General features: G+C 45.5%; 1 protein-coding gene across 1 annotated transcript in view; it reads left to right on the top strand.

The window, feature by feature from the left end:
- The window catches only part of LOC127161307 (serine/threonine-protein phosphatase 6 regulatory ankyrin repeat subunit C-like), a 36,455-nt gene that overhangs the window by 599 nt on the left and 21,128 nt on the right, over nt 1-14,728 (top strand). Inside the window, 16 exon segments of the mRNA XM_051103986.1 lie at nt 284-367; nt 604-682; nt 1,478-1,548; nt 1,627-1,827; nt 1,970-2,057; nt 2,184-2,326; nt 2,833-3,045; nt 3,132-3,210; nt 3,331-3,445; nt 4,004-4,086; nt 4,256-4,319; nt 4,431-4,499; nt 4,607-4,747; nt 13,634-13,693; nt 13,779-13,890; nt 14,645-14,716. Coding sequence (XP_050959943.1) covers nt 284-367; nt 604-682; nt 1,478-1,548; nt 1,627-1,827; nt 1,970-2,057; nt 2,184-2,326; nt 2,833-3,045; nt 3,132-3,210; nt 3,331-3,445; nt 4,004-4,086; nt 4,256-4,319; nt 4,431-4,499; nt 4,607-4,747; nt 13,634-13,693; nt 13,779-13,890; nt 14,645-14,716 — 1,674 coding nt within the window.

Below are 14,728 nucleotides of genomic sequence, written 5' to 3'. Positions count from 1 at the left end.
TTGCTCTGCAGAACATACACACACAATATTTTGAAGAATATGGGTAACCAAACAGTCAATGGTCCACATTGGCTTCTGTAGAATGGAAAAATAAAATAAATAAATAAATAAATACAATGGAATTAAATGAGGGCCATAAAATGTTCCCATTTTAACTTCCATTATATTTCAGATACTTAAAGCTAGTGGAGGCAATATTTTTAAGCCAGAATTCCCACCCCTAATAATTTATTTTCCAAAGTGTGACTACACTGACCGTTCTGTCTGTCTTTCTCTCTTTTAGTCACTCCTGGTCCAGGCAGTATTTAGCCAGAATGCAGAAATGGTGGACTTTTTATTGGAACAAAAGGAAGACATCAATGAATTGGTATGCAGTTTCGTCTTGAAGAAACAATGTTATTTGAAGAAACAGCTTGGTTCTAATAAATTCCATTACTCCTTTTAATATTATTATTATTATTATTTTTTGTTGCTGTTGTAAGAAACCATAAATCCACATATAATAATGATGTAATAAGGTTTATTAAAAATATGTGAGAGTGAACACAAGTTTTTCTTTCAAAATTACAACATAAGGTACAGTCATTCAGTTTGTTGTTTCAGGACCAAGAGTGCCGCACTGCATTGCATGCTGCTGCTTATGTGGGTGGTGTTTATATCATGGACCTTCTCATCAGTTCGGGTAAGATCAGGTATTTCAGGGTGTGCAAAATTTTACATACAAAGGTTTTTATATAGACTAACAGTTACAGACATAAACAGACATAAAAACCCCTCTGGTTGTTTTACATGATTGACGAGCATGAGTGTTGGTGGAGTGAGTGTGCTTGCACCTACATAGAAAGAGATAACAAACCTAACAAACCATACATCGATGGAAAGCTTATTTATTCAGCTTTCAGATGATGTATAAAGCTCAGTTTTGAAAAATTGACACTTATGACTGGTTTTGTGGTCCACGGTCACATATATTACTTTCTTTTGCTCACCAAGACTGCATCTATTCAATCAAAAATAAAATATAAAAGGAAATATTGTGAAATATTATTACAATTTAAAATTCTACAATAATAATTTAATAATCATAATTGTTTGAATATTTGTAATTAATTACTGTGTTGTCAAAGCTGAATTTTCAGCATCATTAGAGTGTCACATGATCCTTCAGAAATAAAAAATTCCTGCTTAGTTATTGTCAGTTATTATTGGTGCTCAGTTATTAATAATGTTTCTTATTACTATCAGTGTTGAAAACTTTTTTCAGCTTAATATTTTAATAGTTATTTTAAATTGTCATACAGTTTCACAGTACTACTGTTTTTACTGCATTTTATACAAAAAAAAAAAAATAAAATAATAATAATAATAATAATGATACAGCCTTGGTGAGTATAAGAGACTAGGCATTTTTGTAGGACATTTTGTCTTCAACACTTTCTGTTTTTGTGCTTGATTGCCTATGATTTTGTGGTTGTAGGTGCTGATGTTAATGCTAAAGACCAGGAGTGGCTGACTCCTCTGCATCGGGCAGCTGCCTCACAGAATGAAGTAAGAGAGGATTTTTAAAAATCGCTTTGCTGTTTATTGTGTTTTTGTTGTCTCTCATTTTATATTATTTAAATGCAGAGATCTGTTGAGCTGCTGCTGAGAAAGGGAGCCGAGGTGAACGCACAGGACAGGTTTTGTCAGACGGCACTGCATGTAGCTGCAGCCAGCAGAGCGATAAAGTGTGTAGATATTCTGATTCCTTATGTGAACAGTCTGAATGTAGCAGATCGCTTTGGGAGAACTGCTGTTCATCACGCAGTCCACAGTGGACATGCAGAGGTATGGCATAAGCTGACACTGAATAAAGTAGACATTTCATTGAGGATTTATCTGAAACACCATATTACTGAAACATTATTGTTAAGGTGTAGATGTTAGGAAAGAAAAAAAATTCTTGAAAACTAATTAATAATGTCCTTAGACAGTGACCCTGCTCTTAAATAAAGGGGCCAACATGAGTGCCAGAGACATAAAGGACAGACAGCCTATCCATCTGGCTGCTTATCTAGGTATCTGGTCCTCTGACTCTGAATTCCTGCTTCAATAAAAATGTATATTATATAGAATTTTGCTCAGAATGCATTTTATTGTAATAGTGTGCTATCTTATTTAGACTGATTGTGTTTGTTGAGCAGGGCGTCTGGAGGTTGTGAAGCTCTTAGTAGCATGCAGTGCAGATGTGTCCTGCAGGGACAAGCAGGGATTTACCCCTCTACATGCGGCTGCTCTTGGTGGACACACTGAAGTGGTCAAGTACCTGCTGAAACATGGAGCAGAGGTGAGGAATTATATATTAGTGCTTAATTCTACATGTGACACTAACTAGAACAGTTTTCCATCACGTCTGTTTAGATTTTGTTCATGCTTTATGCGGTTAGTTCATGTTTATTATATGATTTTGATATCTTACCTTAATTTTTAACCTTTCAGAGTCATGTCTTTTCTGATATATGTTACGTGATCTCAAAAAATGTGAACTGGCATACTACTTTAAATACAAAGAAAGTCAGCGAGTTTCAACATTCTGTTCCAATGATGAAGAAGAAAAAAATTCTGTTCCACATAAGAAAGAAACGTATACTGGTTTGGAATGACCTGAGGGTCAGTAAATGATGACAGAATTTTATGTTTGGGTGAATTGGCATTTTACACTTTTAAAAAAGGGTTAATTTTTAAAGCATACTGCATTTTTAGAACCCATTTTTCCACAGTAAGTAATGTGCACTAATGACTTGTGTACCAGATACAGTTAGAAAGCAAACTGAATTTTGATTTTTGTTTTAGATTGACGAATCAGATCGTTCTGGTAACAGTGCTCTCCATATGGTGTGTTACGCTGGGCAAGAGTTTGTAGCAAGTGCGCTGGTTAACTGTGGTGCTAGTGTTAACCATTCAAATGTACAAGGCTGCACACCGCTGCACCTGTCTGCTGCCTCCGCTGATGGAGCCCTGTGTCTGGAGCTGCTGGTCAATAACGGGGCAGATGTTAACATTCCGGTCAGTAGACTGGACTCGACTCACACTCGAAATTAGCAGATGGTTATTACAATATTTTCCTCTAAACTTTGTTGTTTTGATTTCAGAATAAAGACGGGAAGAGTCCTTTGCATATGGCTGCCATTCACGGACACTTCACCCGTTCTCAGATACTCATTCAAAATGGTAAAGCCAAGCTCAAAGCACAAACGTCAAGACATTAATGCTAGTTAGACTAGATTTTACAGCAGTATTTTCCTGTAAAGCTGCTTTGAAACAAAGTGCGCTTTTCTTTTTCTTTTGTAGGTGCAAAGGTGAAGTGTGTTGATAAATATGGTAATACTCCTCTTCACTCTGCTGCTAAACATGGTCATGAGTTGCTCATCAGTTTACTCTTGAATAACGGTGGAGATGTGGCCAGGTGTGTTTTTACAAAACCATTCAAACACAAAGGCTACTGTGGCAGAACAGACACTTTAGAATGTGTGTCCACTTTCTTTGTATCTCCTCTTGCTGATGTAAAAAAAAACGCTTTCACTTGCTTTGGACAAACTCAAAGAAAATCAGAGAAAAAAACTTGATGGTATTTCTTATGCTTTTAATGTTGCCAACAGTATACTGCTATCACCACTGACTGAAAAATGGGACAAACATTCTTTAAATCAAATGTAAATTCCATTTTATTATAGTTGGCATGTATGTTGTATGTATATTGTATGTTGGTATATTCACACAGTTTAGCCAGTATTTTAAGTAGTGTTAAATTTAAATGTTTGTAGAGAAAAACAAAATAAATACTGACATGCTGCTATTCCAAAAGTTGATATTCTAAGAAAGGACCCTTTAAATAAATTGAAACCTTAGAATGACCCTTTGAATGCATGTAATATCTTCAGTTTATCTTGAGAATATTTTTAAGATATATTCAAATGCTTATTCAAATTGTAATATGCTTTTGCAAAAACTGTCCACGATATAGGCGAGGCAATAATGGGATGACTCCATTGGATTTGGCAGTGTTTTACGGATTTTCAGACTGTTGCCGAAAGTTACTCTCCTCAGGTAAAAATCATACACATATAAGTGACATTTATATTATTAATTTGGCAGATGCTTTTATGCAAAATGATGTACAAAGCAGAAGTTTTATCTAATTTCCTTGACATTAAACCAAATATGTGTCAACTCTCTAATAGTGTATGTTAGTCTAACAAACATTTTCTGTCAGCAGGGTTTGATATAAACACTGTGGACAGCCTCGGAAGGACATGTTTGCATATAGCTGCTTCAGGCGGGTATGCTAAATGTCTACTACTTAAGTGCCTAATGGTTTATAAGATGTATTTTATATTTAATATTCTATTTAGTTATAGATCCTTTGGGTTTTTTTTTTTTTTTTTTGACAGAAATGTTGAATGTCTTAAGTTGTTGTTGAACAGTGGTGCTGATCTGAGTAAAAAGGACTATTTTGGAAGGTAACATTTTTATTAGTCAATAAAAATCTGATATATACTGTATTTACAGTGTGAATAGGCTTAGTGACCTAGAAGGAGTGCAGCATTTTTAATTGAATTCTTTACAGGTCTCCTTTGCACTATACATCAGTGAATGGCTCATATCTGTGTACAGTGGCTCTGGTGAAAGCTGGAGCTGATGTTAATGAACTGGATGTGAATGGATGCAGTCCTCTGCACTACGCAGCTGCTGTTCAAACCTCACACAGGTATGATACTGCTTATAACACTGCTTTGGAAAGTATTCAGAGCTCTCCATTTTTCAATTTGTTACATTGCTGTCTTATGCTGAAGTGCTTCATTTTTATAATGACAGAGCAAAAAACAGATTTGTGAGAACTTGTGAGAACATGTCTTTTCTTCTCTACTCTATGTTGATCTTCTCTGCTGTTTATTTCCATCACTTGTTCTTTAGTCAAGTCCAGTCTAGTCTTGTCTTGCTCAATCCTCTTTAGCTCTGGTCTCATTTTCTGTCCACCTGCCGTATGCCAGCTGTTCTCTAGTTTTTTACTCTGGCTTTGGTTTGTCTTGCCTGGTTATAGACATGTGCATGTGCCCCAGATACTGCACTCACTCTACCCTTTCTCTCTCTGATAGCTCTTAGTCATATTGACACTATTGCCCATCTGATCGGCAGTAGAGATTTAGGAGGTCATGCTTGGATGTCATGAAGAGGAGTTTTCCCTCTATTAAATATGCTGTGGAAATGCTTATTGCTCAGTTCACGAAGCTGGTGGGCAGTCCCACCAGCTCTGCTTTGGTCAGGAAGAAGCACTGCCAGCCGCAGCTGTTCCTCGAAGAAATCCTCCCGTACTGTAGATCTCCACTTTCCCCTTCAGTCGTTTCACTACGACGTTACATATGGGAACTCGCTTGAGAGTCCAATCATCTCCAAGCCTTATTCAAAAGGCCAATGAACATTCATGAACATTGGCGAGTGGTATTTGCATGCCGAGCCACTCCCCCGTATATACGGGTATATAAGAAGGCGGCGTGCAACCACTCATTCAGACTTTTGCTTTTGGAGCCTCGTCTTCTGAGCTATTTAAAACAAAAAAAAAAAAGAAAAAGAGTTCCTGAGTTCACACTCTCTCTGCTGGCGTGCTGCCGAGCTACTAAAAGAGCTTCATCTAAAAGAGCGTTCGGCAGCCGCCAGCCTAATCCTGCGGGCTGCCGTTTTCACGGCATCAACGCCTCCCGCACTCCAGCGAGCGCCCCGTCTGAGTGCACGGTTGTGCCGCGGTTTCTCCCTGGGCGGACCGGGATTTCAAAAGAGTGAATTTCTCGCGGCTGTCGAGGACATCTTCCCGGTATGTCTCTCCGGCCGTGCGCTTCCGGGTGCGGTAGTTTCCTCGCCTCTTTGGACGGACGTGATCGCTGTCTCACGTGCCTGGGCCGAGAGCACGCTGAGGCAGCGTTCACGGATGGTACGTGCGTTCATTGCGAATGTATGTCCATGGCTGTGTTAAAGTCCCGCCGCTCATTCATGAGTAGGCACCCCTTGTTGTCTTCCCGCGGTAAATCGTTGAGCCGTCAAGGTTTTTCGGCTGCCACGGCGAGGCACTTGGGGGACATTCAGGTGACTATGCAGAATGTTCCGTCGGCCCCCAAAGCCCCGCGGACTTCTGCGTCACCGCGCAGTCCCGTTGAGCTGCTAAAGCAGTATACCTCCCCGTACAGCGGGCTGGGTATCTCCTTTTGCGCTCCCCAGGAGATCGAGATGTCTGCTGCAGCATCAGAGGGAGAGTCTGACGATGAGGCTGACGACTCAGCGGGTCGGTACCCCTCTGCGGTTGCCGCCCCGTCTGAGACAGATGCTGAACTGTCGGCTATGCTCCTCCGAGCCGCCAAGGAGATCGGTCTGGACGTGCCCAAAACAGCTCCGGCCGATCCCTCTAGGCTGGATGATTGGTTTCTGGGAGGGCTCCCCGCGGCACCGCCGCGCTCTCCCCAGTGCCTTTCTTCCCGGAGGTGCATGAGGAGCTGGTGAGGACTTGGCGAGCCCCGCACTCTTCTCGTCCACGTCCCAGCTCCTCTCCCCTCGCCTCTCTCGACGGCGGTGCAGCCCGGGGTTATGAGGCGGTCCCTCAGGTCGAGCGCGCTGTCGCGGTGCATCTATGCCCGCCCGGCGCTGCCACCTGGCGGGATCGGCCCCATCTCCCCTCCAGGGCGTGTGAGTTCTCGTCCGCTCTCGCGGGCCGGACTTATCACGCCGCTGGACAGGCTGCCACCGCCTTGCACGCTATGGCCACCTTACAGGTGTACCAGGCCAAGGTGTTGAAACCTGCACGAGAGGGGTTCTGACCAGGGTGCAATGGAGGAACTCCGCGCCGCCACCGACTTCGCCCTCCGGGCTACGAAGGTGACGGCGCGTTCCCTTGGTCAGGTGATGTCCACCATAGTGGTCCAGGAGCGACATCTATGGCTGACCCTGGCCCAGATGGCAGATGTCGACAAATCACGGTTTCTCAACGCTCCTATCTCCCAGGGCGGCCTATTCGGCGACACCGTCGAGGACTTCGCCCAGCAGTTCTCGGCGGTTCAAAAGCAGACGGAGACGATTAAACACATTCTGCCCCGCCGCGACATTCCAACCATGTCCGCAGGGCCCCAACCTCCGCCTGCTCGTCGCCGAGGGTGCCCCCCCGCGGCTTCCAAACAACCAGCTCCGTCCCCTGCTAAGGTACATGACACCAGATTGGCAGCCCGACATCGAGCTGGCCGTGGGAGAGCGGCGCCGCCCGCGTCTCAGGGACCCGTCACCCGCAAAAGATCTGCGAGCGTCCCCTGACGCGGGCAACCCGGAGGTGGAGAGAATCGCTCTTTGGGGGATGACAACATCAACGTCCCCACTCCCGGTGGAGGGCCGGGAGCTGTCACAGGAAGAGTCAATTCTCTCACCTCCGGGGTTCAGGCCCCGAGTTCCCTCTTTGAGCAGCGCCCCAGAAGTGTCTCCTCGGATTCGGACTCGGAGCCTGATGTCGCCAGCGCGGGAACCAGGGAAGAAGGTAAGCGCTGCCCAGTGCAGTCTGACTTTTCTCCAGGATGTTCTTCCTTCTGGGATCAGTCCCCTTCCCCTTCCCCCCCAGGCTGCCCCACTGCGGTCACGTCGGTCAACGTCCCTTTGATACCCCTGGCGACCAGGCTGGGAGCCTGGCTTCAGCTTCCCAGCCCCTCGCGGTGGTTGATTCGGACGGTACGTCTCGGCTATGCGATTCAGTTCGCCAGGCGTCCGCCCAGGTACAGAGGCGTCCTTTCCACTTCTGTCCATTCGGACACACATGCCGCTGTGCTTCGTGCGGAGGTTGCAGTCCTGCTGGCGAAGGACGCAATCGAGCCTGTCCCTCCAGCCGAGATGAAGTCAGGGTTTTACAGTCCTTACTTCATCGTGCCCAAAAAGAGCGGTGGGTTAAGACCCATCCTGGATCTTCGAGCCCTGAATCGGTCCCTTCTCAGGCTGCCGTTCAAGATGCTCACGACGAAGCGCATGCTAACATGCATTCGTCCCCAGGATTGGTTCGCAGCCATCGACCTGAAGGATGCGTACTTTCACGTCTCGATCCTGCCTCGACACAGACCCTTCCTACGGTTTGCTTTCGAGGGTCGAGCGTATCAGTACAAAGTGCTTCCATTTGGCCTCTCCCTCTCCCCGCGTCTTTACGAAAGTCGCGGAGGCTGCCCTGTCCCCTCTTTGGCAGACGGGCATTCGCATCCTCAACTATCTCGACGACTGGCTTCTCATAGCTCACTCACGAGATCTGTTGTGCGAACAGAGGGACTTGGTGCTCCGGCACCTCAGCCATCTGGGCCTTCAGGTCAACCGAGAGAAGAGCAAACTCTCCCCAGTGCAGAGGATCTCTTTTCTCGGTGTGGAGCTGGACTCGGTCAGTATGACAGCCCGCCTCATCAACGAGCGCGCGCAGTCAGTGCTGAAGTGTCTGGAGTCATTCAGACACAAAACAGCGGTCCCTCTCAAAACATTTCAGAGGCTCCTGGGGCATATGGCAGCCGCAGCCGCAGTGACGCCGCTCGGCCTGCTTCATATGAGACCGCTTCAGCGCTGGTTACACGATCGAGTCCCGAGATGGGCATGGCACCGTGGCACACTCCGGATTGGCGTTTCCCCGCAGTGTCGCCGCCTGTTCAGCCCGTGGTCAGACCCGGCCTTCCTTCAGGCCGGAGTCCCCCTGGGACAAGTCTCCAGGCATCTTGTGGTATACACGGATGCCTCTTCCACGGGTTGGGGTGCTGTATGCAACGGGCAAGCAGCATCGGGCTCCTGGACAGGACCTCGACTGCAATGGCATATCAATTGCCTAGAGTTGTTGGCTGTGCTTCTGGCCCTTCGTCGCTTCCGACCGACGTTGCGTCACAAGCACGTGCTTGTTCGCACCGACAGCACAGCGACTGTAGCCTACATCAACCGTCAGGGTGGTCTACGCTCCCGTCGCATGTCACAACTCGCCCGCCATCTGCTCCTATGGAGTCAAACGTGGCTGAAATCGCTACGTGCCGTTCACATTCCAGGAGAACTCAACCGTGCAGCTGACCAGCTCTCACGGCAGTCCACCCATCCTGGAGAATGGCGACTCCACCCCGAGACAGTCCAGCTAATTTGGAGCCATTTCGGGGAGGCCCAGATAGATCTGTTTGCTTCCCCGAATCCTCCCACTGCCAGCGGTTCTACTCCCTCAACGAGGCTCCCAACAGCCTCGGCAGGGACGCACTGGCACACAGCTGGCCTCCGGGGCCCAAGTACGCCTTTCCCCCAGTGAGCCTCCTTGCACAGACACTGTGCAAGATCAGGGAGGACGAGGAGCAGGTTCTGCTGGTTGCGCCATACTGGCCCACCCGGACCTGGTTTCCAGAACTCATTTCCCTCGCGGCAGCCCCTCCCTGGAAAATCCCCTTGAGGAGAGACCTTCTTTCTCAGGGGATGGGCACAATTTGGCACCCGCGCCCCGATCTGTGGAACCTGCACGTCTGGTTCCTGGACGGGACGCGTCAGACCTCTCCGGCCTTTCACAGGCCGTGATAGAAACTATCACTCAGTCCAGAGCCCCCTCTACAAGGCAGACTTATGCGCTGAGATGGGGTCTGTTCGTCGACTGGTGTTCCTCTCGCGGGGAGGACCCACAGAGATGTACGATTGCAGTAGTGCTTTTCTTCCTGCAAGAAAAGTTGGAGCGCAGGCTGTCCCCTTCAACTCTCAAAGTGTACGTTGCTGCCATTGCAGCGTACCACGATGCAGTGGATGGAACATCCCTAGGTAAGCACCAACTCATCGTGAGGTTCCTGAGGGGTGCGAGAAGGGTTAATCCCCCCAGGCCGCACCCCATACCCTCTTGGGACCTCTCCGTCGCCCTCCAGGGCCTGCGGGAGGCCCCATTTGAGCCACTTGCGTCAGTTGAGCTAAAATATCTGTCACTTAAGACAGCGCTCCTGACCGCACTGGCCTCCATCAAGAGGGTAGGGGACCTACAAGCTTTCTCTGTCGACGAAGCGTGCCTAGAATTCGGGCCCGGCGATTCTCACGTCATCCTGAGACCCCGGCCTGGTTATGTGCCCAAGGTTCCCACCACGCCTTTCCGCGATCAGGTGGTGAACCTGCAAGCTCTGCCCCTGGAGGAGGCAGACCCAGCCTCTGCGCTGCTGTGTCCAGTTCGCGCTCTGCGTATATACGTGGACCATACTCGGCACTTCAGACGCACCGAGCAGCTCTTCGTCTGCTTTGGAGGTCAGCAGAAAGGGAATGCTGTCTCCAAACAGAGGTTGGCCCATTGGGTGGTAGATGCCATCTCCCTGTCGTACCAAAACCAGGGAGAGCCATGCCCCTTAGGTGTTCGTGCCCACTCCACACGGAGTGTTGCCTCATCCTATGCGTTGGCTCATGGCGCCTCTCTAGCAGATATCTGTAGAGCTGCGGGTTGGGCGACACCTAATACCTTCGCCAGGTTCTACAACCTTCGCGTAGAGGCCGTATCCTCCCGTGTCTTAAAATAGACATCACAGGCGAGCGGGAGTCCGGCTGGTGTCGGCTTGCTGCGCCATTCCTAATGGATCCGTGCGCTATTTCCCTCGGTTGTTCCCTCCGGCGAACCTGGGTCCTCCATGCCCCGCAGTCAGGCCTAGTGCGGAGTAGTGCTTGTCTGTGCTCCGGTTGGGTCTCCTTCGCCCAGCAGGTTGTGGCAACATGTTTCAGTATTTTTCCACGGTCAGCCAGAGGGCCGATGTTTCCCTCGTATATCCCTAAAATCTATGGATATATTGAATTTCTTGTGTTCCACATGTAGAGATTTCATGTGCTCCGCCCCCCCAACTCCTGCTTCAGTACAACTGGCATCCCTGTGGGGCCCCCTATTGGCCCCCAGGGCGTTGGGAAGGTTACGCTCATATCCGTCTGCTGACACGTCCGCCTGTCGGCACGCGGTGTGTTGCGTAACGCGACGTCTGGTTCGTGGCCTGTTCCATGGGTCTGTTCCCATATGTAACGTCGTAGTGAAACGACTGAAGGGGAACGTCTAGGTTACGTACGTAACCCTCGTTCCCTGAAGGAGGGAACGGAGACGTTACATCCCCTGCCACGACCTGACGTCGCGCTGACGCCGGGCTGCAGCTCGGCTCCTCAGCAAAAGCCTGAATGAGTGGTTGCACGCCGCCTTCTTATATACCCGTATATACGGGGAGTGGCTCGGCATGCAAATACCACTCGCCAATGTTCATGAATGTTCATTGGCCTTTTGAATAAGGCTTGGAGATGATTGGACTCTCAAGCGAGTTCCCATATGTAACGTCTCCGTTCCCTCCTTCAGGGAACGAGGGTTACGTACGTAACCTAGACGTTTTTTATGGGATTTGTGCAATTTTGATTGTATGAGGGTGTGTGCACTTGGTGTTGGAATGAGAGACAAAAATAATTTTTGATTTGACTGTTGGACAAATGACAATAAAGGTATTCCTATCGCATTGGGCTTCCCCCATCCAGCAGCAATGTGGTGATTCTTATGGCAGTGGATTGTTTTATCAAAGAGTTAAACTAAATGCCCCTTCCAAAGCTTTCTTGTACTAAAAGGGATGGCTTGTGTCTCAAACATGTGGTTCCTGACAGGGGTCTTAGTTTATTATTTTCACTGCCATTATTATTATTAGGGGCCAAGCACCGAAGGTGCGATGGCACCTATTGTATCCATTAGCGTTCTTTTTCTTCTTCTTCCTCCGCTCTGGAAATCTATTGCAGCCCATAGAACCGCTTGTGGGAAAGTTGTGAAATTTGGCACACTGATAGAGGACAGTCTCAATATTAACCACAGCAAATCTGGAGTCTCTAACTCAAACTCCATAGCGCCACCACTTGTCCAAAGTTTCACTCATGTTTATGCGAATAACTTTTAAACTGTAAGGCACAAAAAAGCAAAATGCATTATAACAAGCATGACCTGAGTCTGCCTACAATGTTTCGGTGTAGTGCCTCCTACTGGTCAGAAGATATGAAAAATGGCTATTTTGGCTTATAACTTCTCAAAGGTTTCGCCGAAAATCATAAAAACTGTGACTGTCTCTTTATATTCAGTGCATCATGTCAAGTCGAACCATACCCAGTTTTCCCATGTCAGCCATTTTGGGCATCAGCCATTGTGCTATATTTTACAAATGCCTTGCCATATCATTATCATTGAGAACATCAATACCAATTATGCCATAATTGGATGAACTTCTGTCCACTTTTTTGATTTATGCTAAAAACCTACTTTTTCAAACTCCTCCTAGACCATTACTCTGATTTTCACCAAATTTGACGCAGATCATTTTTAGACCATGCTTCAGACCAAGTTATGGATTTCGTGTCGATGTACAGTAAGAAACGGTTTTTGTTTAGCGCATTAACAAATTTGCTGGAAAGATGCCAAACTGCATCTGAGGCTGTATGTCTGGAAAGCTTTGACATATTTACAGCTTTTTATGTGCCATTGCCACCTCTCACTGACCATGCAATATCAATTTGGTAACAGCGCCACCTATTAGTCAAGAGTACTAAACCATTCATTAACCATTCATTTTTAAATTTCCAAAAATGCTTAGAACATTTCATTGCATTAGCCTATTGTAATGAAACCATTATCTCAAAATATTCCTTGGGTGATGCCGACAACATATCGTTCAATTGTCTGTTTACACTAACCATACCACATTGATATGATAACAGTGCCACCTATTGGTCAAAAGGGATAACCCATTAAATCATATCACTAGTGGTTGTTTTTATGATTTTTTTGTTTTACCAATTTTGACTAAAAACATCCTAAAATGTCTTTAATTCCTCATTGTTTCAGTTGATCTGACACTCCATTCCATGCTTAGCTCCTCATTTTGTCTCTGTAGTACTTGGCCCCGTAATTGTTGCTTGTAGCTATATTTATTATTTATTATTATTTTTAAACTGCCCTCTGCCTTTGGGTCCTTTTCTTATCTCACGACAGTTATAGTAAAAACTGAATAAAAAAAATAAAGACTTTAATGTCATTTTTGTCACAACATCAGAATTGGGATTAAAAATACCAATTTCAATTCAAATCTCAGCATCAGGAGTAAACTTCTAAAGAGAGAATGAAGAGGAAGCTAAAAATAATCTAATAAAGAACTTGAATGATGATTCATGTTTCAACAGAAAAAGACCCAAATTCAAAATGGTTTATGTGAAATAACAATACAATGTGAACCAAAAAATTAATATAGTCATTATGTATGAACCTATGTGACTTATCCTCTTCTGTGGAAGACATAAGGAAATGTTAATGAAAGTAATGTTTGCCTTATTCTGTTATAATGAATAGGGACTCTAACTTTCAAGTGTCAAAAACAATGCATAAGTAATCCATACAATTAGTTCACTATATTTCAAGTCTTCAAAAGCCATAGGTGAAGATTTGTGTGTGAGGAAGAGATTAAAATCTTAATTATTTTTGTAAAACCTGACATCCACCCTTAATGATTTAATGTGAGATGTATATACCACAACATATTTATTTATTTGACTAATTTCAAATATGACTTTATGTATGACTTTTTGACCTTTGTGTATATTTTTTCCCCAATAGAGTTGAGCAGAACTGTCCTGACAGACAGTCCAGCAGTGATAGTGATGAGGAAGCTCAGTGGTAAAGCTTCTTTTGGGATTTGAAACTAAAATGACTAAGTGACATTAATAGTACGTGGCCCCTTATGTGTTGTGTGTTCTTACAGGTGTTTGGAGTTTCTTTTGCATAGTGGTGCTGATCCATCACTGCGTGACAGTAAAGGCTTCAGTCCAGTCCACTACGCAGCTTCCTGTGGTGACAGACACAACCTAAAATTTGTAAGTCACAAAGGTTAAGAAAACCAAAAGATTTGGAAATACTCTTATCATGGCATACCATATATTAAGTAAATTATGGGATATGTGACATGGGACACTTTCACGTGGTATTCAGTTCAGTATGAAGTATTGCCAAATCTGTCTGGTAGAAAACAACAAAATATCACTCAAATAGGAAAATATATAGAAGAAAACTATTTGTACACATGTACTATTTGTAGACTCAAGCCATTAAAGCGTATCAATGACACTGCATCATATAACAAAATATTACATTTGCAATGTAACAGAAGTACCGTATTTTAAAGTACATCCCCAGTGTGCATCCTAGTACAGGGGTGCCAAATGCTGTTCCTGGAGATCTGTTTTCTAGGATCTGAAGGAGCGCTTGATAATTACAGACAGGAGTGTTTGTTCAGGGCTGGAATTGAACTCTGCAGGTAGTTAGATCTCCAGGAACAGGATTGGGCAGCCCTGTCATAGTACATCCCCAGGCAGCTGAAGCCCAGCTAAAAAGGGTTTAGAACCACTTCCGGCAGGGCAAATTAGCACAGGGTCAGAGCAGAGCCAATATTTGCAAAAATGTGCAAATACCAGTAAACTGACTACCTTGCACGATTTATTTAAATATTCTCCACTCAGAAATTTTACACTTGAAATGGAAACTCCTACAAAAAATAAAAATGCATCCATGCCTTTTCATTGTTGCTATTTCATTACTTTGAGTGAACTGGCAATGTATATTTTTTATTAGCTTATAGAAATGTCTTTCAAATGTGTGGAAGATGTGGAGAGTTGTGTTCCTGTGAGCCCTTTTCACTTAGCGGTGAGTATTCAG

This window comes from Labeo rohita, unplaced genomic scaffold, assembly GCF_022985175.1.
Source record: "Labeo rohita strain BAU-BD-2019 unplaced genomic scaffold, IGBB_LRoh.1.0 scaffold_61, whole genome shotgun sequence".
Lineage (NCBI taxonomy): Eukaryota > Metazoa > Chordata > Actinopteri > Cypriniformes > Cyprinidae > Labeo > Labeo rohita.
Note: the sequence above shows the minus strand (reverse complement) of the source record. Positions and strands in the feature narration are given on the sequence as shown.